Source organism: Polypterus senegalus, chromosome 3 (assembly GCF_016835505.1).
Source record: "Polypterus senegalus isolate Bchr_013 chromosome 3, ASM1683550v1, whole genome shotgun sequence".
NCBI classification, from domain to species: Eukaryota; Metazoa; Chordata; class Cladistia; order Polypteriformes; family Polypteridae; genus Polypterus; species Polypterus senegalus.
Window position 1 is genome coordinate 67,159,423 of NC_053156.1, and position 15,470 is coordinate 67,174,892.

General features: G+C 38.3%; 1 protein-coding gene across 1 annotated transcript in view; it reads right to left on the reverse strand.

Moving 5' to 3' along the window:
- LOC120525279 (arrestin red cell) overlaps positions 1-9,957 on the reverse strand; it is a 107,724-nt gene extending 97,767 nt beyond the window's left edge. Inside the window, exon 1 of the mRNA XM_039747422.1 lies at positions 9,726-9,957. Within this exon, the coding sequence (XP_039603356.1) occupies positions 9,726-9,748 (23 nt within the window). The 5' untranslated portion in view covers positions 9,749-9,957. The remainder of the gene's footprint in view (positions 1-9,725) is intronic.
- Between the last annotated feature and the right edge of the window lie 5,513 nt (positions 9,958-15,470).

Here is a 15,470-nt window from a genome sequence, read left to right on the forward strand (position 1 = left end):
TGATATTGGCAGCTAAACAAGGCTTAAGCGTAAAAATGCATGCACTTACAGGTTTTAATCATTTTTAAAACACTGATTGCACTACAGCTTTTTTGCTGTTAAAATATACAGTACATGTACTACATTTATACAGGTTTTTTTGTGTTTGTTTGTTTTTTTCATTAACAAGCTAGGCATTTCTAATTTATGAGACAATTATAAATACAGATTACCATTAAATTAATAATACATTCTTACCCAAAATCACTGTATGACACACACACAAAAAAAAAATAAACACAGTACATACCTTTAAAAAAAAGATGCATATCTATCAAATATTCATGATTATTAAGAGGATACAAGACTAACATGCTTAACAAATAAAACAGAACAATTTTGCTGTAAAGCTAACAAGCCTATCATTTACTAGGCAGCAATTTCAAATTCTCCTTTATCCCTTTTTTTCTAATTGAAAATTCAAACTGCTGTATCTCACACAGGATCAACCCCCATACAAAAAAAAAAAAAAAATCAGACAAGCAGTGTTCTTGTTAATTAAAAAGGACAAAATAAAAAGGTATAGCTTTTTTGCCACTTGTCTAATAGCACAGGATGACTCTTCCACTTTCTATTTCTCATTTTATTACTCCACTTTATTTAATGAAAAGGCTAATATTTGAATCTTCTTTCTCTTCAGTAAAGTTGGCCTTACCACTCTCAAGTTCACTGCAAAAAAAGATGTGCCTAGCTCAACTAGTGTAATACCTCAAATAAAAGAGTACTACCATTAAATTACTCTAAAGCTTAGAAAAACAAAAGCTGAAACCAAAATGTTTTGTGATCAACCAATTTACTGATAAAGTGTATTTTGTAGTGAAAACCAGCCGATTTAGATTGATGGACGATTGATGGGAGCATCACTACAGGAACAGTGGCATAACATGATTTACTTACATGTTAATACTGGTCACAGTTACAGAAGAAGCTAGAAGCAGTGCAGGGAAGAGAGAAGCCACCTTAAATATAAGGACCCTTCAATGCAGAATATACTACATATATCCTCATGTACCAAGGATACAAAAGTAAGGTTGCAGCAAATGCAGCCTTTAAAAACATTTTTCAAAATAAAATAAATTTATATAAATCAGTTGTGACATCCCTAAAACTAAGAAAATAAAATGCACACAATTAAGAAAAACCTGTTACAATGCAATTTCAAAATTTAAAACAAAGTAACACACCATCCACAACTAAGTCTCAGCTATTGGCCTAACTAAACATGCAGAGCACTTCTCCCTTTCTCCTATGGGGAGGAGTGAATTACACCATATATCTTTACTACATTCTAAAATTTTCTTTCCTTGTGGTGAGGACAATGGTATTTTTAAAAATGACATTCAGCTATCCAGAAGATTAAAGCCCAGTTATGCTCCTGTAACAAGTGCTACTCAGTTTAAAGAATTTTGTAGGCTAGACCCGACACTTTTAAATATAGGCTTCCATAGGGACGGTTTATAATGCCCATTCAGATCATAGCTGCCACGTGTTCCCAGCATTCAGTGGACTTTAATGACAAAACAAAGCATGAGATTAAAGTAGAACATCATAAACATCATCTGAAAACTGACCCAGATGTTAATCGCTACATGCTTCTTGGGTTTCCTCCTGTGCTGATAGCAGCAGGCAGTGATTGCTACACAGAGCAGATTAAATTTATGATAGTCCAGCTCTCTGCACATTTAGAATCCTTAGATTTATACTTCATATCACTTTCATGATGAAGTGTGTTAAAGCATGTACGTTACATTTTACAGATAAATCATTAACTTAATTACAATAATTAATACTGTTAATTCCACATGTGGGGGCGAGGTGGAGCAGTGGCACTGCTGCCTTGCAGGAGGGAGTCATCTCCCTGTTGTTCTACGCCTGAAGTTTGCATGTTTTCCTGGTGGGTTTCCACAGAGTGCTCCAGTTTCCTTCCAAGGACATGCAGGTTTGGGGAATTGGTCATGCTAAAGTGACACTAGTGTATGTGTGTGCTTGCATGCTCCTTGCAATAAGCTGATGCCCTATCCAGGAATCGTTTCGGCCTCATGCCTGATGCTAGCTGGAATGGGCACATACCTGGATTGATGGTTGTTGTCATTAAACATTCCTCCTTTTCAGTGATATTGGGGCAAGGTGTCCTGGGAATTTAATGGATGCTTCAACAATTCAAAACACAGTGAAGCTGAATATTGTTTTCTCACTGTGATGATATCTTGTACTGCCACTCGTTAGAATCCTCCAGATTTACATAAAGTACGTGCTCAAGTATAAAAAGTACATCGCTTGCGTAGCAACAGCATCCACAGACACATGCGTCGCATGAAGTATAAATCCAGACTTAGATTCATTTTAATCTTTGCCATTTTGAAATTAAAAATGTGCCCCACGTGATAAGACTCAGTGAGATTTATTTTGGTATTAGTTCCACTTAGAACCTCTTGGGAGTGATGGATTGACACAATGATTCCAAGGACAACCCACAGGCAGGGTAATACTTCCTTAAACCATCATCAGATACATCCACTCTGGGACCAGAATGTGTTTGCCAATCACAGCATCAAAGCTCCAGAAAATTACACTGCTGTGGAAAACATCCTGCATTTTGTCTGTCCCAAGGAAGACAGACATCTCTTCAACTAATGACTACAGACCAGTGGCATTTACATCTTCTATCATGAAGACCTTTGAAAGGCTAGTCCTGGACTACATGAGTCCTCTTGTGGTAGACCACCTGGACTCACTGCAGTTTGCCTAACAGACACAGATTAGAGTGGAGGATGCAATTGCCTATCTGCTCCTCAAAGCCCACACAAAACTGAGAGCACTAGGAGGGTTAGGGTTTTTGATTTCTACAGCACCTTCAATTTACCCAGCCATCACTATGAACAATGCTGCACATCTTCTCTCTGAAACAATAACACTAAGGACTTTCAGCCAACAAATTCTTCAGCCCAAGTTTCTCAGGAAACACTACTTGGGCTTCTTTATACTAACAGCAATACGTCTGCATAATGCCTTCCTGTGGCTAGGACTGTGACTGTCAATTCAGAAGTCCTGGTGCGCATTCAGACCATAGTGTGTGTGTGTATTTATTTAAAAAGCTTCTGTAAAAAGCCAAATTTCTCCCCTGGTGACAAATAAATTCTATCTATCTAAATGGCATACCAGCAATAAAGCAAAAAAGGTAGATGCACCTGACTGTTGGTCTGCTCCACCATTCTATCCCTCCCTCAACAAAGGAGAAAAGTGTAAAAGCATCATGTAGAAAAGAGGCTAAAATGAAATGAGAAGATGTAAAGGGGGACCTCCTGATATCCAATTTCAGTTTCAAAATAGGCCTGAAAAGATACTTATTCAGAGCGCATCTTCTGAAGTGTGATATCTTAGTACCTGCAATACTGACTTATGTATTTATCTTCCTCCTTGTTATAAGTCTATTGTTCCACATCTGATGTCATTTTTTTGTATTTTCTGTACTGGATATATCAGAAGTATTTGCAGTGCATATCTACAGCTTTCCTTAACTCACAGTAAAAATGAAAGGGTTGTTATGGGATATCATTGAACAGCAACGTACCTAGAGTTTAGTAATTGAATATTTATATCCGATTTTAATTTAGGCCACCGTGATATATAAGGCTGGTGCCCCCATCCAGTTTTGGTTCCTGCTTTGCACCCAATGCTGCCAAGATAAGTTCTGTTCCCCACAACTATATTAAGTGAGTTCAATAACATATAGATGGGTGATTTGTAAAGCACTTGGAAAAATGTACTGAATCTCTGTACATACTTTTTAAGCAAAGATCACTTGAGTGACTGATTATATATTTATGTCATTCGCAATCACTATATCAGAGTGATAAGGCTACTTTATTTGGCTGGCTTTGCCAACTTAAAAGGGCAAAGGTATGCAAGTCTGTTTAGTCAGCGGCCTCTCAAATGTAATCAAAGTATTAAAGGCGTGTGAGAGTTTGAAATAAATGCACTCAGAAAAGAAGTGGGTAATAAAAAAAAATAGCAAGCTGTTCAAGCTCAATGTGTAGTGTGGCTGTGTAGAGTGAACTACAGCCTGTGCTGAATGTCATTTGCCATATGTATCAGAGCTGGCTATGGTACTGGAGTATTCTGATACCGTAACACCCTGTCCCTGCTGCCCACACAGCAGAGCAGTAATGGCATAGTGTTTAGGTCTGTCAGTTCTAACTTGCTCATATTTATCACTGTACTGTCCTGAATAAAAGTCACAAATTAAACTATGGTTGTCTTAACAATGAACGTCTTAACAATGAACAACATGAGGGCTTCATGTTAAAAGGCATCTCATTAATAGAAAACTCAAAATGGAAATAGTACACTTTTTAAACTGCAGTTATGAGGAAGGAGGGAGGTAGGCCAGATTGAAAAAAGAATGCAAGAGGGGAAGAGACACACTTGTAAAAGGAGTGAGGAGCAATTGTTTGCTAGGAGCAAGGGTACCACCAACATGGCACAAAGTAGCCGAATGTCCCACAGGAGATCTTTGGGGATGAGAGAGTGAGAATCACAGCTGCAGCACGAGTTCTTGCATATGACTGCCACTGATGGTAAAATGGTGTGCTACATGCTTCTGGTGAATAGGACAGAGAAAGGCCACAGAGCTATAACAAGAAAGACCACATTGCCTCCTAAGATGAAAGAAACTGTCAAGGATGAACATACCAATGCTTACAGTCACAAAAGTAAAGCCAATGTGATGCGGGAAGTGACCGTGCAAGCAGGCTTAAAGCTTCTAATGGAGTGATGTCTTTGAAGCAAAATGACACTTTGGGACAAAACCTAAACTAGTGGAAGGAAGAAAGAAAAAAATGGGTGAGAGAGAGAAAGAGAGGAAGGAAGCGAAGTATCTTTAGGTGTAATTTTGACTTTCTGGGAGTTTGTAAGCTGCTTCATCAGGTTGGCAAAGACATTAGACCTGCATAGGCTGTCCTTGGGTAACAGTATGCATTCGTTTTCCTTCGTACTGAACTTTTAATGGTTAAAAAAAATACACAACACTTGTTACAAATGTGTCCTTTTTATTGCATTTATGGTTATAAAGGGTTACCATGAAAAGGTCCTCAGTAATAGCAAAGGGTATGCCATAGTACATTCCACTGAGAACGGCCTAAAGGATTTCAACCATTTCTACTGTAGTTCCACTTGAGGCACCTTGCAGATGATATTAAAAATAAGCAATGGCACAAGTGATGGCCCACAGGAAGGAAGAGGGCAGATCTGTTTAATAGATGATTTTCTGTATTACAATAGTGCCAGGAAAGCATACATGATATGTGGTCAAGGTTGCCAAGAAACAGAGGTCTACTAGTGAATTTTAAACAGAATTAGGATAAGCAATTCCGTTAACCTAACAACAGCACAATCAATTAATAATCAATTTGTTGATCTACAGAACATTCAAGGGCATGATTTGGTCAAGTGTTTACATAGCCATCTCAGACTAAATATTCCATTTGTGTACCACCTTACAAGAAGGGATATTGCATTCTGGACACATGCCTTCACACTACAGTGTTATCTAGCTCAAATGTTATAGGTGCTTGCAATGTGGTCCCTGACTCTTACTCTCATGTCCCAAAAAGAGCAGTTGACTATCTACTTTCTACAGTGCAAAGTAGGTTGCCTCCAAAAAAACAATGAACACAATGATTATGAGGGCTAGCAAACAGCACTAGAGCTTCAAGTCTCAGAAAGCAGAGCAATCTTAAATTAATAACACCTTGCTTTCCATGAACTAACCAAGTAATTTATAAATGAATTACAATAATATTCAACAAAAATGTATTTGTAATGGCAATAGTAACAGGAATAGGAAAGTATGTATTGACCCAAAAGGGCACTAGCTAGTATTTTACTCGGCTCACCTGTCCCCATGTGTAGGACTAGGCCTTGTGGAGATATCTGAGCAGCAAACCAGCTTTGTAAAGCTCCTTTGAATTTGTGAATGTCTAGGAGGACTCAAAAACACTACCAAAAGTAAGATATGGGGAAAGGGTCTTCACAACAACATGATTCACTGGGAACATGGAAACACAGTCACTACTTTTAAAATACCCAGAGTGTTTACCATTACAAATATCTAAATAATTTTATTTTGTCTCTTGACAATCTGGGGAACTATTAAAAATTTCATACAATTGTGTGTAACACATCTGACCCTAGATTTCAGATTAGGTTGGGCATCACTGTTAATATAAAAACTAAATATTCACAAAAACGATCAATGATATACAGTCATGTGCTGATTTATAGTTGAGTAGTGAGTTTTAGCCATTCTTACTTATGGACAACATTTCTTCTAATTATTTTTTTGTTACTGATGAGCAGGTGTGAATAATCGATGAGCTGGTACTTTCCTTTCATGACCAATTTCTTTAATCCCACTACATTACACAAGCTTTCTCCACTAAAGTGTCGGTCAATTGGTAAGAAGCACCAACAAATGAATGACAAGCATGGGAAGGGTCCCCCATGAAGCATCAATTGGTCATGGAGAAGCAAAAACACATGAACAATGAGCGGTTCAGCCATAACGTTTTGAGAGCACAACTGAACAGCACTTCCAAACTGCTACACTGGATGGGTATTGAAAGGCATGATAACAGCTGAGCGGCAGTTCAGAAGTACTACACAGCACCATGAAAAAAGGCCACAGTTTATATAAACATCAGTTTATGCTACTCTGTACCAGCAGTTAAAGCATGCATACTGGTGACCCACACCAGACTCACAGAGCCTAAATTGCAATGACCTGCACAGTTTGTGATGGACATATGGCCAATTCAACATACAGCCAAATGTCCAGTCCCAAATGGAGCTGTAAGTCAGCACCTGACTGTATACCATAATTTATAAACTGTTCAAAAATAAATTTATAAAAAATAATCTACTCCTAAACATCATTTGCCATTTTACACCTATCTAGCTACCAGACATGGTCATGACTGTTTTACATTTGACTTAGGTTTAATGAATCTATCATCTGACAATGGTGTTCTAAGAATGAGGCCAAATTATATATACAGTACCTTTCTCACAATATAATTCAAAGAATTTCTCACATAGACATTAAAATAAGTAGAAAGACATAACCTTGAAGAGTCAGCAAGGAGAGTTACAGGTTAAGATGATGTAGTTTGTCTGAATGGCCTTTTCCTCAAAATTGTTCTCATTTGAATGCAATGGAGAAAAAGAAGAACTTCATTTCATATACATAAAAATAACAAGTGGTACAGACAAACACAGCTCAGAATCCAGTGCTGCACTGACACCTTCTTCCTCCAACAATGAGTCAATCTCTTTTTGCATAGTGCAATTAACAACATATGCCAATGCAAGATGCTTTGCAGGGTGAACAAGATCACAATACAGTATCCAAAAAAAAAAACTGAATAGTAAATTAAAAAGGGCCACATACAAGAAATCCAGTACTGGCAGACATGAGCAAAACTTTGAAGATTACCAGACATATATTAAAGAGCAGGTGTCGAAAAGACTCAGACTTAGTTAGCTTAGCTATGCAGAATAAACTGAGACCAGCCAGACCAGCCTCCTCAAGGGTACTTATCTTTGGGACACAGAGACAGACAACAGTGAGTCAGAGATTCAGCTAACTGAAATTTTCAGGATTGGGCAACCATGGAGAGTAGCAATGGACTTCGTTTCAACTTATCTGGCAGCCCTTTACATACACACAGCCCAGTGTATGACAGGCAAAGCACATGGCAATACCATCTTTACTATATAAGAAAGTCATTAAAAAAAAAAAAACTTTTCCTCTAGCATACATTTCACCAACATATTTTTTGTGTTCATTGTTTTCTTCTTTCTAGCGGTAAATTGTCATACTTTACTCATTATCTCCTGTTGTCTGATCTGAAAAGAAATTGGTTTATCTTTGCCCCATAATGTTCAGCAGGTGAATGTAACCAAGTGCTCATGTTCACTGAAAGCATCTCTGCCCTAAATGAGCATAGACTGACTGATAGCTAGAACGCTAGCTTCAGGAGTGTGCAGCAGAAGGACAAATTTGTGCAGAGTAAATGGCACAGATAGCTAGTTAGACCTGAATAACTCAAGAACATGAGTATGCTGTCGGGACTGGTGCTGGTTCCCAGCAACCCTCAAATGAATTAAACAGGTTCCTAGAACAAATAGAGGAAGTAGCTGGGTTTTCAAAAGCAAAGAAGATATAAAGTCAATAGTTTACTTGAGAAGAGATATGATATACAAAGGGACTAGTTCCCACTAGTAAATGAGCTCTGATGGAATTATAATTATTTGCAGTATAAAGCCTAAAGATTTCACGTCAGAAAAATAAGATTACCAGTCCAATCAAGTTTAAAGGCACGTAAATAGTACTAGTTTTAACTACATAAGCTAAAGCTAATTACACTGTCCATCTCACTAAAAACTGACATGTGGAAAGCATTCTCGTGATGGAATTCAGAGACTTTACGAAAGACTTCTTCGTTGAAGGTTCATTTAGTTTTGCAGCTACTACATACTGAAACTTTCTTAGCTGTAAAATCTAAATCAAGGCGGAAAATCCAACCTAATCTGGCTTTCTAGACTTGTTCTTACTACCTTAATTCCCTAAAATGGATTTATTAACATGCTGCATAACGTGTTCTCCACCTTTGAAGCGTAAGCTTATCTAAGCTGTTTGTTTCTGCTTACACTATGACTATAAATTGTATTGTGCCCACGAATTTTCTCTTTATTACAGGAAAGCTGTTTTCTCTGTAAAGCCTCATGTAGCACACTTTTCTGTTAGTGGTGCTGTATTAAATAACCAGTAACTAAGGAGGAGATTGTAGAATTGGGTGATAAAGAAATAAAAATAATGGACGAGCACTTTAAAATACATATTTAGCTGAGGGGATACACTGCGTCTTTGGAGCTGCAGCACACCCACCACTAAAATAAAGTCACTTACCGGTGTGATGTCACTGGACTCGTAAAGTGGGCTCGCTGGTAACCTCCATACTTGAAGGTTGCCGAAGCATGGATCTATCAGGTAACAGAAATAAAGCCCCGAGCCGTACACAGAAACCAATTGTAGACAAGTAGATTTTATACACAGACAAGGTGCAGACAGCCTACAGATAAGAGGTGTACAAATGTATGCGAATGTGTATGCAAGAGATGGGAGATGCGCATGCATGTGCAGCATCCTAAAATAAAGCCAGACAGGCAAGCATCGCTTTATCCCCAGGACCCTACGGGACGCTTACGAGTATGTTTCCCCATTTTTGCAGAGGGTGACTGATTCAATATTTATGTTTCCGCATCTGGAACGCAAGGCCAAATGATTTTTTTTATATTTTTCTCACAGAGGGGCGGGGGGATGAACCCCTCCCTCCGAGAAGAGCCGTCACGACTCTGTTCAGTCTCGTGAGCTTTTCGGGTTGACGATCATCAATCACTACATTAATATGCAGCGCCTTCTCCTCTCGCCACTTCACTCCTTGCGATCGATTCCTAGGTTCTTTAACCACAGACACACAGGCATTTGTAAACGCATCTCCATTACTGCTTGCAAATGTCACAATTTTCAAATTCATTCCAAGGAGGATCCCCCATACACCACTGCCCCACTCCCTCTCCTCCAACCCGCGTCAAACCACCCCAAAGATAAGCGTCGTACTGCTTACCTGGTGCCTGCCTTATCACCCATGTCCAGTACGACTTCCCCCAATGGTTGCTGACTTCTCCTTAACTTGCTCCTTATGCTCTCTTTAAATTCGGATCAATAATAATGTGATTATTAGAAGTGCGCGGCCGACTCCCCCCTTACCACAAGCCACCGACTCTCGAACTGGCTCGTTTCCGCAGATTCGAGACGGAAGCGCCACTTCTCGAGTCTGACAGCTCCGAGCCCCGCCTATGAAAATTGACAGACAGCAGCTTTAGCCATCGGGAGCCCGTAACAGGCGCATCTCGCCCAATACTTCTCCGAATTTGTAGGTGGGTTCAAGACTGTTAGATTAGTTAACCAATACCAACAGGGTATAGCAGACTCATCTCTGAAGAGGCGTCGGCAATCACGCTATATAGTAATTTTCAGAATCAAATCAGCAATGGCAGGTTGAAATTGGCAGCCAGTTTAGCCAATTGAGATAAAGACTGTCTGGGGTTTGTGCCAATGTGGGAGTGGGGAGGGATTTATGGGCGTTACGCCCGCGGACCCTACGCTTTCAAATAGTCGAATGAGGTAAATAAAGCAAAGGAAAACGCCTTCGTGTAATCTTAAAAAATGTTCCAAGCTTCGTCGACATGCAAATCCAGGGCGGGCATCGCCGCTGTGAGCAGTTTTATTCATTTTTATTTCGACGCTTCATAGATGTTCTAAATCGCCTCTTATGTGTAAAGAGTGGCGTGAAAAGCGAAGGAGTAAAAGTGGGATGCGTGCAGAGCCTTTTAAACGGGTTGTGGCTGCCAAAGTTTCGTCTCGTTTTTGTTTGCATCTGCCAAGTACCAGAGGAAAAGCCAGAGAAGTATGAGGAATTGGAAACGCATTACTGGATTATTTGTCATTTAATCTAATATTCGCGCATGTTTTCACAGGAGTTGATAGTTACACAACGCCGAACGTTTAATTTAGTTTAACGTTATCATTTTTTCTTCTTTTCATATTTCATCTAACTATCAATGCCTTACTTATAATTTGTGTATTTGTATTTTTAGTGACACGGTGGTTTATTAGGAAGCTCAGTTTAACCGCCTGATTGTATGAATGCTTGCATTGGTACTACATTTGCTCTCAATGTCTATATGGGCTTCTTCACTTTTTACCTCTACTGTCCCAAAAACTTTTCATGTGTTATTTTAAATAATGGTTCTCAAAGTGTGGTCCTAAAGGTGATTTTAATTGGTCCAGAATGAAATGATTACGTCTCCCAGATGTGTTATAAATTAAAAACAGAAGTACATAATAAATATAACAGTCAAGCTGCTGCCCAACCTACATGCTACTAAAATAACTTTTTTACTATATAGGGTTGATCGTTAACTCTAATGCACCACCAGTGTCCAAGTTTCCTTCAAGTAATGGCAACTTTAACTTCTACTCTACTCTTGTTTGTTTGCAGTGAACATTCCCTCTGTTTAAACACTTCTTAACACACTGGTTCCCTCTTTCATGCAGCTAATCTTGGCCCTACGTGGGACTCCATTATAAATCTATACTGGTGTCAACCTGGAAACCTGACTGTTGACAAAAGCAGTCTCTTAATTCCATCAAGCTAGGCCTTCTGCTGAATCAGTTTTGTAAACGTGCTTGTCATTAAACTCTTCAATGCCAATAGCGTATCATGGATCACACATCCAGCACTGCTACTTAGTCATGATAGTTGTGTCGTGTATTCTGAGTATGGTAAAGTACATACTTCATGTCTGACCAATGTTAGGATTTGTTTTTCAGTGCATTTAGGAAAAGGGAATATGTTCATTTCAATAGGATATTTACACTAATAAGTGACTGTGCCACAGGTGGTCTGCCATATCCTAGCAATGACACTTGGTGCTCGCACCAAAGACTTTGAGAACCACTGCTCTAAATTTAGATTATGTGCATGCATGAGTGCAACTTCTAATATAGCCAACCTATTCAGGACTGGGTCTTGCTTTAAATGTGTTGTTTAGGCACTTTGAGTGAGTGAAAGGTATCATACACTAAATAAATTGTAATATTGTTTATATCAGGATAGTTTCCAGCTCTCCCTACCTCTGTCTACAATGTGTAACAGCATTTGTTGTAGGATTCCAAGTAGTTCAAAATATTTCAAATGCAGATATCAGAAAGGCCTTCCAGCAAAAGTTTGACTCTTTTACAAAAAACTTCACAGTGCAAGTGTTTTCATCTGAAAGATCTTAGTTAAATTTCAAGCAAACCATTCATAGAAAATAAAGAAAAAAAGATGATAATGCACATAGAAAAAAGGGAAACTTCTTGTCTATGGTATTCCACCTGACGCTTAATTATCTGGGTTACATTTTCTATATGTTATCTATTTCACAATACATATGTTTAGAAAACTATATGAAACACTCTGAGCTACATTATTTGTATGAAAATGTGCTATATAAATAAATGTTGTTGTTGATGGTGATGCCCTGAATGCTTATATGACTAATAGTTCATGCTCTTTTCTAGCTGTCTAAATTCAATCTAAGAGCTATGCTATTGTCACAAAGAGCTGACATTAAGAACATTTCATTACCTTTAACTTAGAGGGAATGGAACAGAATCTTTGAATATCTATGTCAAAGCTACATTTTACTTAAGTTCAAAGTAAGCACAAACTAAGGTAAATTTACATTAACTTAAAGGATTTAGGTCTTACAAAATGCTAAGTGAAACTTTGCCAACCCACTCAGTAAAATGCCTGTTAACTTTATCTTATAAGAGACCAGTTGGGTATGTTTAGAATGACTGGGTCAAGATTTGCAAGGACTGTGCATCTTTATAAGAAAATGGTAAGTCACTCTGCTTCTGGATACTTCTTTTAATGTTTACAGAAAGAACGTGGCCTCACTGAAAGGTTGTTTAAAGTTTCATAGTGATGTTAGGATCAATGTTAGTTTTAATTTATTGTATAAAAGTTGTTCAGCCTCAAATAACACTGTAACCATTACATTGGGTCATAAACTAGATCAATTGAGCCTTTACAGTGGATAAAAACTATACAGTCAATACATGTAAAGAAATATACTCTGAATTGAAGGTAATGTTTTTCCTGATGGCATAATAATTAGAGCTGCTACCTCATAGCTCCAGTGTTTTGTGGGTGAATTTTCCACAATCTTCTTGTGTCTTTGTACAGTTTCCAATCACATCCTAAAGATGGTGTGTTTCATAAATTGTCCATTCTAATTTGGCCCCATTTTAGAGAGGGGGAGTTGTTGTTTTTACTTATTCTCATTAGTGTGTTCTTTTCATACTGCATTATAATCATGTACACCCAGCTAAGGGCTTTGTGCTATTCTATGCTGTTAATAGCGCTGTACAGTATAAAACAGATTAATTCATTGAAGGCCAAAAGAAAGGAAAGTTCATTGGTGGAGTTTTCACACTTCACAATTTTTTGCTATTATGTTCTAGTTAGTAACGGTCAGTGTGATAATAGATGTTTTGGCCTGCTATATTTGTTCGAGATTACATCATCAGTCAGATTATGCAGAACTGTGATTCTAGGTCATTCATTGTGCAGGTTTAGTAGAGTAATTTAAAATACAAAATGATCTTACATCAGCAGAGTGCACTTTACAAGTACTGTGCATGTCTACATGTATACAAGGTTCCCAAATTTCTAGAGCATGTAATAAAATTAACCTATTTAGAGTAGTATGGCAGACTACATTATTTTCCTACACATCAAACAAACAAACAATTGTACTTTGGATTCTTGCTTTAATTGTGCTATAAAAATGGCAAGTGAATGAAACCATAGCTTTTTGAGCTGGGTTGGGTTAACTTATAGACCTGTTCTGAAGCAGATACCTGGACAACCTGTAAGAAGTATCTGGATGAGATATTGGGACAGTTTAGCTATTAGCTAAGCAAACAATCTCCAGTTAAACTGAATGGTCTCTTTTGTTTGTTCGTCAAATTTCTTATGTTCATATGGCTGCATGGATTTTGATTAAATTGAATAATTTTCAAACTGCAGCATTCTTATGTTTGGCTTCTCAGAGGAGCCAATGGTTTCCTAGATAAAGAATGTGGTTAAAAATAAGCTTGCAGGTTCTTTTTGATTTGAGGGCAGCAACTTCTAATCAATGTGGCCTTGCTTCTGTTTATTTATAACTTTTGCTTGTCACATATACTATATTAGCACAAGGTCACTCTAGTCTGCTCACAGGCACCTACAATTAATTAAAGTGAAAATCCCTGTTCGAGAACTGTGGTGTCTTGAAGGCTATCCTAATTGGGGCAGTTTTAAACTAAATAAATATTCTAAACAAAGCAAGACTCGTTTCTTGTCAGTGCAAGATTGTTTCAGTTAAAATTCATAAATGGTCTTGATCTAGAGGATGACGTTTTCAGTACGCTACAGTAAAAGATCAGGAAGGATAGAGTAAAGCCATCCAAATAAGTTCTTAAATATTCTGAACCCCACCCAGACATTACTAGTCACTTAATTTCTGTGTGAGGTGAGTTACTGTCTTTGTTCTCTCCCTTTCATCCATGTAAAAGTCAGTGAACTGTTCCCAGATGAGATCTGTTCAGTATCTACCTAAATCAGATTTGCTTTATACTTGTTTAAGTGATCGCCCACTTGCACACATTAAGCACAATAGCACAGCTTAGAGCAGGGAGGGGCCCATTTTCAGGATTCCACGTCAGTCTGTTTGCTTTCTGACCTTTGGTGTTGACAAGGCTAAATTTACGAATGGAACATTTCTGTATACAAATTATGTGTGTGTAACCAGTTATGACCTTTTGCTGCTAAAGTGTTTCTTTGGCATTTTGCCCCAGTGAAATGTCTAAAGAAAGTGACCTGGTCCAAAGCTACCTGTGTTTTACTTCCTGTTGGTGCATTTGGCATATCTTTGGAACTAGTATTTAGGCAGTTTGTCTGATCATTGTCTATGTTACATTCAGTGGGCGGAGTGGTGACACTGAGGCTAGGGATCTGCACCATCAATCGTAAGGTTGCCGGTTCAAATTCTGTACACGCCAGAAGTGACTCTGTTCCGCTGGGCCGTTGAGCTTTGCCCTGGGTATGATGTTAAACAGCATCCAGCCCTGCAAGCAGGTCTTCCAACTTTTCCACGGAAAACATGGGGGTTGGTGGCAGGATTGGCACTCCAGCCACCTTAAATATAACCTCACACTGTTCCAGTGTGGTCCTGAGATGTCTTCCGCTGCACTCAGGTTCCAGTCCTGGTGGTTTGTCTTTTGGTGGGTGCGGCAACATGCTATGGTCCCAACCTCTTACATTCTTCCAGGTGTTTTCTGAGCTTAAGTGTACTTACATAATTTAGGGCTATAGATGAAAACATACATTAATACATGGGGAATATGCAAACTAGATGCAGAAAACTGCTTAATCCGGAACTGTATTGGTATCCAAATTCTCTAAAATACCATATAAAAACATACCTTACCATGTTACTGCACTGTCCGATTTAGTCAGTGACCTTACACATTAATGGAACTATATAGATTTGGCTTTTTAGTGATTGATGAAAAAAATGCAGCATATTGAAACCTTACTTATCTGTATATTTATGTATGTATTCTTTGAAAGAACTTCCATAAAAAGCAAAATTTTTCCCCTGGGGACAAATAAAGATCGCTCTGTCTGTCTATTTGCATGAATGCATCTTGGTTTTTCAGAATGTTGTCCTTTTAATTTGAGTTTCTAGGTTGCACTGAAAATGAAATTTTAGTC